At 43.8% G+C, this 12,144-nt stretch overlaps 1 protein-coding gene across 1 annotated transcript in view; it reads right to left on the bottom strand.

Moving 5' to 3' along the window:
* Positions 1-5,784: 5,784 nt before the first annotated feature.
* Positions 5,785-12,144, bottom strand: part of LOC108936983 (zinc finger and BTB domain-containing protein 46-like) — a 46,387-nt gene continuing 40,027 nt past the window's right edge. Inside the window, 3 exon segments of the mRNA XM_018756670.2 lie at positions 5,785-6,963; positions 9,210-9,280; positions 9,283-9,384. Of these exon segments, the coding sequence (XP_018612186.2) occupies positions 6,541-6,963; positions 9,210-9,280; positions 9,283-9,384 (596 nt within the window). The 3' untranslated portion in view covers positions 5,785-6,540.

Genomic DNA, 12,144 nt, shown 5'->3' with positions numbered 1-12,144 from the left:
TATTTTGTAATATAAAATTGGGGGGAAAAAACTTTGTAAGATAGAATTGCTCAGATTTCTGCTTTTTTAAGCGATTGAGAAGTTCAAGTGAAGATATCATGTAAATATTCCATGTATATTGTGGGATGGAGAGGAAAAACACTGATGAATGTATAAAAGGAAAAAGAAAAGCCTATCTTCTTTCACAATCCTGCTTGTCAGATGTTTCTGCGAATGTTTTTACAGGCTTTTGTTAGTTTCCAACACATATCTGGCTTTCTTGTGGTTTGAATTCACTATGTAGACCATTAACACACCCGGCTGTTTTGTTACCTGTTATTCCTATCAATGGTGTAAGCACATATATTAGAATAGCTTCCACTCTTTGGTTGTGCTGTGGGGATGCAATGGATATCTTTTTCTCTCCTCCAGATATTGATTTTATTTTATATTTTTGTTTTACTTTTGTTATTTGTCAGGCAGGACCAATTCTGGATTGCTGATATGTTCTCTCAAAATGTGTTTGTAGTTGTATGTGTGAGTGCATGTCCTGCCCTGCACATTCCAGTGGGCAGCCTTCCAGCGTCTGTCCGTCCACCCATCTTTCCGCCCACCCGCCCGCCCGCTCACCCACCTGTCTGTGTGTAGCACCCATGTACTTCTCTCACGTCTGTCTTCATCTTTGTAGCACTGGGAACATCCTCTAGATGCGCTCTGATCCAATCGGGACATTAAGCTAAACGAACACCAAACCCAATTGGTGTGTATCCAGTGCATCATGTGGTTATACTTTTCTTTGCTTTTGTTTGATTTTGTTTGTCTTTTATGTGTGTTTTTTGAAAAAAAGTCAACAGCAAGCCAATGGATTTCTATAAAATGTTATGGCAGCTCCATTGAGCGCAAGAATATTGAATCTGTACTTGTGTTGTTTCCTTTTGTAAGTGCTTGTTTTCTCCTTCCTTGTTTCCTCCTTCAGATGCGTGCTGTCAGCGTGTGACTGAGTCACGGGTCGTGCAGAACTGACATTTTGTTTTGATTGTACTTAATTGGCCAATTTCATTTGATTAGTCACAGTTTAGTGTTGCATGTCCAGTGTTGCTTCTGCGCTGTTAGTTTTTGTGGAATCCTAACAAGATGTTGAGGACTTTGTTGGACGGTTGGGGTGCTGGGGGGGTACCGTCACTGTGATAGAAAGACTTGTTTTTGCCTGAAGAATTGTAGCATTGAATCGCTATCAGCTTTCTGACAGCCAGAGCATAGAGCCTGAATACTCCTATGATTGGATAATCACATGGTTTAAAAGAAAAGAAAAAAAAATAAATGTGTGAAAAAATATGACTTGTCTGCTTTAATTCACATCAAGTAGTTGCTTTGCCATGTGTTGCTTCTGAGACCTTGTGAAGTAGAAGATGAACCGAAAAACAAAACTGAATGACCAAATTGTGAAGGTTTTTATGTATAGTTTATGAAGCTATGTAGTGCTGCACAAAGTACAAGATTAACGATTATACAATTTGATATTAGCGAGATGGGGAAGAGTTTAGAAAAAGTCAGTGTAACAGTTTCCCTGGACTGGGTAACAGCGTATCATAAATGCACCAGTAGGACTTGGTGGAAATAAATAAGTGTCCCTGCTGGGTGGACGGCATGGCTGCTTCCGGGACGCTAGAGGGATGGCCTCCAAGCCACTTTCCTCACCACAAACGCTGCAAGGTGTGAGCCCAAATTTGCCCACAAGTATGTGGCTGGTCAATTGCCCTTCCCGTCAACTCGGATAACCCCTGTATGCTGTTTTGAAATGTGTAAAGGCCGTTCCACACACACACTTGTTTTTAACTTCTCTCCCCTCCGTTGTATAGTTCAGGTGAAATGGAAGTAAAAAGCTTCCCATTGCTTCCCACTTCCAGTCTGGCTTCCTCTTGTACTTGTTGAAGGCTCAGTTATTTATTACATACATTCTGTGTTGTTCTTCAAGATCCTGACTAACTCTACATCTCATACACACGATTGCTCTCAGGCCTGTGTTTACCCAGCTCAGACAAGTTCTGAGACTTGTGTGTGGGTGTTGGGGGTCAGTCGCTGAGCTGCACACCATCCTGACACTGGTCAGTGATCTCTGTGATGTGGAGTGTTGCAGCGGAGATGCTGGTGGTTTGACCTCCACCTTTGGTGCTCTTGGGTGGTGAGACCTCCCTGGCCTTATGCAGATCAGTCTTTTCTATAAAAGAGCTCACCAGTGTTAAACACATTTCTGCAGGACTACGGATAAACAGCACGCTGCAGAAACAAGTTTTTGAAAAGAGCATTGAAATAAGAGGAAAGGCATCAGAAATGGGCGGGAGAAGAAAGTAGGATGTCTGTCAACATACACCCAGTGAGTGTGTGCTGGTGAACATTTGTCATTTTGGTTTTTTTTTTTTTTTGAGTTATGCCACAGAAATACTGAAATACACAACATGCATGTGTATGCGTGTAGGGTCATTTTCACAAGTCGTCGTTTTCGGCTCAGTTAATGCTTGCATCGTGTCTACTGCACCCCCATGTGGCACTTGCTAAAACAGCTTTGTTTAAAGTACAAGGCGCTCTTGCGTGCCCAAGCTCTGCACACCAAGAGTCACTGTAGACCACAGCATGCAAAGGAGGGGAGGGAAAAAAAAAAAAAATCAGAGGCTTTCATTTTCAGCAGCAATTTCCAATTTATTGAGACTGATTGGTTTTGCGAGTAATAGTCAAGCTAATCCCACTAACATGAAGTTAAGAAGAGACATAGACACACCACAGGTGCGCCTACAAAAGAACAGGAGTTTCATGTTTCAACTAGAAAAAGGTCAAAGGTCATGATCAGTACTATCATACGTATACAGAAAAACAGTACAATGCACCGTTATCTTCATCCACTAATTGCGATAACTAAATTGGTTTTTCAATTATTCAACACTTCTTCATTGCAAACACAGGTTGATAATAATCATTATAAAGTCAGTATTATAATGAACAGTATTCCCCACAGAGAACTATAATCGCTTCAAGTGCAGTCCTTTTCAACCAAGGACTCCTGAAACGTTTTGGAAAAAATAAATAATATATCATTTATATATATTTATTTATATATAATGTGAAGGTATACACACAACACTCTTAGCAAAGAACAAAAAACCTAAAATAAAAAGAAGAAATTTGAAATATAGTAGAATCTAAAAACAACCATCTCTATGGCTTCATGATTTGCACATACTGAATTAAGCGAAACGGGTTAAGATCTGACCTTAATATTTCTTATTAAATAGTCTTTCCATCTTCAATATTGCAAAGAGTTCCAGTTTTGCATTACGTAAAACAAACCAGCGGCGTGCAGCAAGTCCAACACAGCTTTGGTATAACGAATGAACGCAAGCGTGCCATTACAGGCCCCGCCGAGGGCACGACGGGGCGACGCGCGTGCGTCTGCGGACGTCAAATAAAACGGCGTACACTAGATCCTTTCGAAATTTCAGCCTGATTCCACTGCTTTGTAAACATCTGGGTAGATCCCATGTTTTTGCAGCAATTAAGGTCAACTCAACTAGACCCTTCCGTTACAACACTCATATTGTCATTGAGTAAGGAGAAAACTGAAAGTGAAAAAGAAGAAAGACAACACTCTTAGTTAAAATACATCTAGGCACATTTTTTGGGCTGAATGACTCATTCCTGAATAAAGAGTAATACTAACTATTTGTTAGATCCAAAATCTCTGCAACATAGCCAGCAAGTTTGTGTGTAGTTATATAGAGATTTAATATAGAGGTAAATTAAAACCTTATTGTACATGGTTTTGGATGGTAAAAGCACCAGTGGTAGACTAATACTCCTAAAAATGATTTCTAAAAATACTATACCATAAATTATAATAATTTTTATTACCGGCGAGAAAATGTAAATTGAATGTTACTTATACGATGCCTTTCTGTTTTTTGCAAGACGTTTGTGTTAATTATAAAGGACACAATAAATAATTTAAAGAGAAGAAATCCCAGTGCCAACTATAAGGAAGTACTAAGAATGGTTGAGAATCTTGTGTTCACATTCAACAGGCGGAGCAGTGGAAGAGGGTTCTGCAGCGAGATCCACAGCTCGTTCACGGGAACTCGACCGCCTCTGAACCGTGAGCCTCCCCCTCTGCCAAACGAGCTGCCGCACCCTGCCTTCATGACCCCAGATTCACAGGCTGTTTCCCACACACAAAAAAAACGCAATGCAGCAGTAGCCGGACCCTTCGCGCCGACAGACTCGCTTTCCTCTCAGGAAACTCGGGTACCGGGAGCAGGGACACGGCGGCCGCTTCCCCAACACACCATTCGCCATTTGCAAGAGCCTTCATAACACAGCATTGTAAATAACTTGCTCAAAACTATGGAAAACAAATTCAAAATAAATTCAAAGCTTTGAACCTGCACACCAACTGGTGAAACAAAAGCACTTAATGTATACAATGTATGTTAGATAATTTTTGGTATAATATTTGTTATTTAGTGTACGTTAGTAATATAGAAGCATGTGCTGTAGAAGCATATATCTTTCCAACAATATATAACCAATAAGTTAGCTTTTCAAAAAAAATCCTTTCTTTGCAGAACAAGTACAAAAGAAAAAAAAAAATAATTACAACAAAAAGCATAGAACTGGCACAATTAAAAAGTTCTGAAAGACACACAGCTTGCTGTCCACAACAAGGCAAAGTATAAAAGCTTTCTTCTTTTACAGATACAAAATTTTTAAATGAAACACATAATAAAGCTTAGCATCCAGCACTTAAAAAATCAGATCAATCTCACTCCCAAGGTCAAATGTCCTGGCACAAACAGAGCAATAGTCTCCGAAAATAAAAAATAAACACACACACAACCATTTGTGCCTTTAGGACTGGCTGAACTGAATGGAAGGAATGTCTTATAAAACAGTTATTCGATTTAAAACAACTTTCAATAAATAACCTTTCGACCAAAATAAACTGTCAAAAATTCACTTTATAACAGGTCACTTTCTGTATTAAGATTCAAGCAAAGCAGCTTGTTTTTTCTGTTTTTGTTTGTATTTTTGTGACTCCTTTTTTTATTAAGAGAAAATACATCAGTAAAGATTTCACGCTAAAGGAAAATGAAACAGCTAGATCCCATAAAAATACATAAAAGGGTGCATATCTGAACAACCAACATAAATACGAACTTTGAGTACAAAAAAAGGCTAGACGACACCCGTTAAAGAACAATAGGTCCTTGAATCCTTGCATTCTTTACAAAGGAACATCGGAACGCCTTTGGGAGACGGAAAGAGAGAAAATGAGGGGAAGAAGACAATCAAACCGCTAAGTAAATGTGCATGCGCTCGAGGGCCATCTGATGTTCACGGGGCTTCTGCATACTTTCCATATGGACCTCCACCTTCGCCAAACCACCCTTGAATTTGCCACCTTTCCTGCCCCCCTTCCCTTCTTCCCCTTAGAAAACCTGCACCTGTAGAGTAAAGAAAAAAAGTTTAAAGTCACATGTAGCACTGCTTTCCGCTCCTTCACCGGAATGGACGCCATGTCACTTCTGTAGGAGACAGAAGGAGAAAACTGAAACAATGAGCAGCCCATCGCTGAGCATCCAGCGGTCGAGGCCCGAATGGACGAAGTGAATTTTTGTGACCGGTTCCTACGGGGGGCGTCCACATCTTCCTGTCTCTCGCTGTCCCTTCCTCCCGCCCTCCCTTTCGCTCTTTCTCCGTCCGTCCAGTAAATATTATACCAACGTAGGAGTGAAGCCCCTCATCTGTTCCATTTTGTCCTGCATAATATTTGTATGTACAAATCTGTTGTATCTTAAGAGCATTTAGTACAACTCTAGAATCTGATGTGGCAGAAGAAAGAAAATGTTAAAAGGCATACCTTAAATGCAAAAAATTGCAGAAATATAGATAACAGTCATGAGGACGTTTATCCTTAAAGGTAGGCGCGGTCACCAAGTCCTCTGCGTAAATTAGAGTAAAAATGTAAACCACTGAATAGGAATCGATAGGAATCTGGTTGACATTAAAGTGCAAGTCTGTGGCAGTTTTCTGCAAAAAATGTGCCAAACTGCTGCAAATCATCATCAGACACCTACAGTTTTGCAGTAGATACATCCCCACCCACCCCTCCCCTTTACGGGGACCGTTGACTGCATGGCGAGAGGACAGTACTCGTCTTGTTCAAAAAAGTAAAAGCATCATATTTCCACAAACACCAACAACACAGGCCAATGCTTCGTAATTTCAATTAGAGAAGACACGTCAAAATCTCCAGTTTCAAAATGTCAGAGTAATACAAAATGCCAATGCAAGTGTGGGAGCATTAGCTAGCTGATCCTCCGCGAAACACCTCGTCAGCAAAAAGAACCGAAAATAACCCTAATCTCCGCCACTGCAGCTCTACCGAACGCACGAGAGCGGCAGTCCGACTCGCGCCCGGCACGCACGCTCTCGAACGTTGTACTTTACCCAAGGCCAGAGGCTATCTCTTCACTGACACGTGACTACGCTTGTGACAGAGCAAGAACCGGACTAAGAGATCCAGGCGAAATCTTTGTCGCTGCCCGTCTGGTTCTCCCCTTCCTGTGCCGAGTCGCTCTCCTCCTTGTCATTGTCCAACATGGCGTCCCGGTGAGACATTCCTGAGTGCTTCTTCCACTTCCCGCCGTCCTCGTCGCCATCCACCATCATCTCGCCGTCGGCCAGCATCTCCTCCTCGCCGTCCCCGTCGACGGGGTCATCGGGGAAGCGGTGGTCCCCGGGGTACAGGTCCTCCTCGGGGGAACCCTCCTCGGCCCCGTCTCCGTTCTGGTCCAGCAGGGTGGCCATGCCGCGGCCGGAGCAGTCTGCGCAGACGCCGTGCCGCCGGGAGCCGTGCTTGATGCCCACGCTGGCTGCGGACATGAACACCCGGCTGCACACCTTGCACACGTACTTCTTGTCCTTGCTGTGCACCTGTGCGAGAGGGACGCGCCTGAGTATAGCGTACACGCGCACACCGCGCGCTACCGCACGTACTGTACGGTCACACACTCATGCGCTCTTACTGTGCATCTCGTGAGTCAAACATGTCCACATACAGTATGGTCTCCACATATACTGTCTCACACACACACATTACTGGGCACCTGTAGGGGATACCTGACATGCCAACTTAGCACGTTGATACAAGCATTATATGGCTTTACCGTTCCTTGTACCTGCCTTTTACCAGATGCAGAATTGTAGATATAGTCTACATGGACAAAAGAAAGGTGACCATAATAAAGTATATAAACCGAAAAAAATACTCCGACAGCTGGAAGCATGGCTCTAGCACCATTAGGTACTCACTGGGGGAAATCAGCGCCTGCCTTATCCCTAGGGATGCAGGAGAACCACCCTATACTGACACACACCACTTCCTATCATTGAGGGGCAGGGTTACACGATACACAGCCTTTTTATGGATTATTGGCTTTGGCATATGTACAGAAATGTAATTCAGGCCAATTCTAAATTTGCGAGGGAGATGGGGGGGAGGGGAGGGGACCGTGACAGTGGGGTTATGCAAAGTAAAAGTCAGAGAGGATGACGATTTAAAATGCACACACACACACACACACACACACACACACACACACACACACACACACATCAGTTCCAGAGCCATGCCAAGAAACAGCATTTGGACCAACTTGAATTTAAATGTACCTTCAAGTGAACTGCTAACACTTAAAAGCAACTCAAATCCTAATGTAACGCACAAACTGTATTTTCTATGAGATGTACGTCACTTTGGAAAAAAGCGCCTGCTAAATGAATAAATGTAAATGTAAATCCTCAATCACACCAAATTGCCTACCTGGGAATCGAGCAGGTATTACCCAGCAGCATCTTAGTTCACACTGGTGTGAACACTAAATTCCCACTCAGTTTACGACTCGCGAAATTATCCTGAGATGTAGCTGCAGTACAAAACAACAAATATGGTGTTGTCCGATTGGGAGCTGGCCACTCGCAAGGCACACACGTCACCTCCATTGACAGCTTTACCTCGCAGCAGTTTACCGTCGCTGTCAAATCAGCTGACATTTCCGGGATGTGAACTTACTTTGCTTGAGACTTTCGTGTCTGCAGCTATGCCTCCTTCTCTCAATATAATGCATAAATTGTACTTTTGCTGAGATGTACGTCGCTTTGGACAAAAGCGTCTTCTAAATGAATAAATGGAAATGTAAATGTAAATGTAGCCAACTGTCACCTCTAGTTCTTCTAAATTAACATTACTTACAAAACTACTAAGTAACTGGAGAGAAGAGGGAACATTTACACTTGTCTCTCATTTCAGGTCAGGTAATCCACACAAATTTCACACTGGATTTGGTAATGAACAGTAAAAATCATAGTACAAATATGTTTTAAATAAGTGTCAATGCTGACAATAAACTGACTTCTGATTTTTTTTAGCCAGTCCTCAAAGAAGGAGTGTAAAAACCTCACCCCGATATTGCCCTCTAAGGACCCAGGGGGCCAATCGAGCAACGGTCCTTTGACAGCCCCGCTAATTTCCCAGTAAATCTGATGTAAAAGCGCGTTACCTGTCCGACTGACTGCTCATTCATCTCACCGAGAAGTGAGATAAATACTATAGTTTGCGGAAGCAGCAGGAAGAAGGACAAGGGAGCGAGGAAGTGTGTGAGAAGGTGTGCGGAGCAGCGGCCGCTTGAGTCTCTCGCTCGGGCCAGTTGTCGCGTAACCGCAGTCGTTCTAGCGCAGCACTCGTCCCATGAAGCCGCCAGCAGTGTGCATGTCGTGGCGCTGGCTGCCTTTCATCTGTCGCTAACCAAAGCGCATTTTTGCGGTGCTCCTCCACCAGCATCAGATTAAGCACATATGTTCAACTGCGAGTTGTTTCGCTCGCTGCGCTGCAGGCCCGGCAAGGGAGGAGCACGGGGGGATCGGCCGCGCGCGCCGGGACCTTAGGGTTAGGGCCTGACGACAGGACAGCTGGATCCTGACCTGTGGCCGCGGCCCCACGGAGGGAAAGTGCATCCTCTCCCCGTTCCGACTCCAAGACCGTGCAGTATTCTGAACTGACCCGGATGTAAACGTATGCTGTTTCGCAGCGACAGGGGGTAACGGGCCCCTAAGTGGCCCATGGCTGCTGCCCGCGTGTGACGCCTCAGTGCTGCCCTCTGCCCGCGATGAGCGGCACCTACCAGCGTGTGTCTCTTCATGTGCTCCCGGCGGGTGAACTTCTTGCCGCAGATCTCGCAGGGATAAGGCCTCTCCCGGTGTGGGAGCGCATGTGCCGCTTCAGGATGCACTGGTGCATGGCTGAGAAGCTGCAGTACGGGCACTTGAACTTCTTCCTGATGACGGTGAAGTCGTTCACTGGGGAAACAGGGAGAAACTGCAGCTGAGCACCGTGGGCCACACTCATCGCCGTGTCACAACTACGAGCTTCGCTGAAACCACCCTTAGGAACAGTTGCTGAAGTTAGCAAAGGTCTTTAGATCCGGTGTAGCCAGCGTTTTGCTGCCTTATACGTATGAGCAGAAATGGTCAAAATATGACCTGCACAAGCAATTTTTCATATAGGTTCTTCTCAGACAAAAGTCCTTTCTGGGCTATATGGACAGGTTGTCTCAAAAAGATACCGCAAACATAAACGTACACATTTGAACCGCTACCCTCGCCGGAAAAAGCGGAATAAAACTGGACTGAAATACACACACACACACACACACACACACACACACACACACACACACAAACAACACACCAAAAGACCCACTCACGCAGTCCCGTGAAAACAACCAAATAAAACGAAGATTTTCGGCCAAATAACCAATGCTTGGTGGGCAGTGAGTATGTATGACCTCTTTATCTGTTCATACATGAGAGCAGACGCATCAGAAGAGGGTTGACTGTACACATCCATGGCTGTACAGAATGTAATTTAAGTGTGGAATGCCAGCTCGCGACATGCCAGTTTTCTTAGCCTCCCAGTTATTTCAGTAGGCATGTAAAAAGTAGGACTAATAGCCAACCTCTGCCCTTGCCTGAAGAAAGAAGAAATGCTCTCTCTCTATATATATATATATATATACACACACTGTGTGTATGTATATATATATAAATATATATACGTGTGTGTGTGTGTGTGTGTATATATGAATACACACACACACACACGTAAAAATGCAGAAAATCTATGCTGTAGCCCACAAAATATACTCGGAGAGGAAACAGTAGGTAGAGCGGTGACTTCAGGTCATCACAGTACATTTAAGAAGCATGTCCTTTCTTATTTAGAGGCTGCTAAGCCAATTATCCCCTGGTCTAGACTTGCGTGGAGTTAAGACGATGCAAAGAAGGTCAATCACGCTGTTTGCATCGTGGCCCCATTTCAAAGGCTTGCTGTGCAGGATAACGGATACCATAAGGGACAGGGAAGAGCGCAGGCTCTGAAATCGGTACACGTCCGTCCGCGTGCGTGTTTTCGCCTCCCGAAACGTCCTCTCCGTTTCCGAGACGGGGAAATCTGAAACCCTTAGCGTACGAAGGGTTAGTACAAGGGTTAGTGTACAAAAAGCTAATTCCGCGACGAGCTTTTTGTAATTCTTCACCACTTCGCCCGCATATAAGACAGTTCTCGCCCTCCTCGGCAACACTGACAAAAAAAGTAATTTTACAGAGGCCGTGACGGGTTACATTTCGCTAGTTCAATTTATGAGGAAAAAAGACAATTCAAGGTCAAGTCTCTTAAGCGGCTTTTTCAAAATTTTATTGAGTACAGATACAAACTACAAAGTTCCATTATTTTTTTATAAAAATACATATTTTCTATGTCAATTTGCATGTTAAAGCAAGATATAATACTGTCTAAAATGGACTTTTCTTTTTGTGAAGAATTCACAAAATCACAAGAGTGCAACGCGTTACAGCAACATTGGCTGCTCCGAAGAGATAATACACACGGTAATATGTTTCTAAAATATTCTCTCATCTCAAATGAATGTTTTCTTTTATTCGGCTTCAGTACAGAAGGAGCAGAAAAAGATATAAGGAACCTCCTTATTTCCTGAGGAGACTACAACCTGGGGGCTTCGAAACCTGCTCAAGCCCAGTTCCCCTTTTGTACTCTACATCGCTGAGTTCCTTTCAAGCACAGTTTACATTCAGGTTGGCGCTATTAAATGTTCCACAATGCAATCCACGTGCCGCTCGGTTTGGAGCCGCTGCGGAGCCCGGCGAACCCGCACGCCAAGGAACAATTGGTTTTAACCCCGCTGCCTTTCAGAACGTTCCGGCGATGCCCTCCACCGTGGAGTCGCCGTGACGATTCGAGCGGTAGGCCGTGCGTGGGGAGATGGCACGTCGGAACAGCCCAACTGTCAAATGACACATCTAATAGCCTGACTCATAATTTTCCTTATGATTGTCCACTCCGGTACACGACACTGGCGCGATGTAGGCGCACTAGTGTTTTTGGTGACATACCTGCATAGGCTACAGCGTGCCCTTATAATACAAGCATTAGGAGCCGGACGCAGTCACACGGACCCGGTTCTACGGAGACCCAAAACAGCACATCGCGTCTGTCGCGCAGATCCTGCCTGCTTTACCGAGAGCCGGAGATCAGACTTTCATAGACGGCTAAACGTGGACAACACCCGCAGCGCATATACAATCAAAGAGGAATAAAAGACTCGGAATGATTAACGAAAGCAAATGCCAGCGCAAACACTAATGTGTTTGTCCTTCACGGCTATTAATAGCATAACACACTGTGCTGAAAAAAAAATAAAAACAGAACAAAGAAAAGTTACAATGTAACTGACAAAATAATTTCAATTAAAGGTTCATATGGCTCAGACACAAGAAAAGTTCAGCAGCAGCATGAGGATTTCTTTTCGAGAGAGAGGTAGTGCCTTTAGGGATCATACACCACACAGGAATAAAATTCGGTGCTTTGTAAACCGTGAGGCGTAATTAAAAAGTTTTGCCGGATTTACCCTTCGAGTAATTGCTTGCATTGCATACATTGTATTACACCAGTAAAGTCCATCAAATACTGCGATCTGATGCACTGAAAATTGTTTCCATTTAAAATTACAGTTGTTAAAAATCATTACACCGATAATAAGC

Source organism: Scleropages formosus, chromosome 2, assembly GCF_900964775.1.
Source record: "Scleropages formosus chromosome 2, fSclFor1.1, whole genome shotgun sequence".
NCBI lineage: Eukaryota > Metazoa > Chordata > Actinopteri > Osteoglossiformes > Osteoglossidae > Scleropages > Scleropages formosus.
This window is presented reverse-complemented; position numbering and strand designations above follow the sequence as displayed.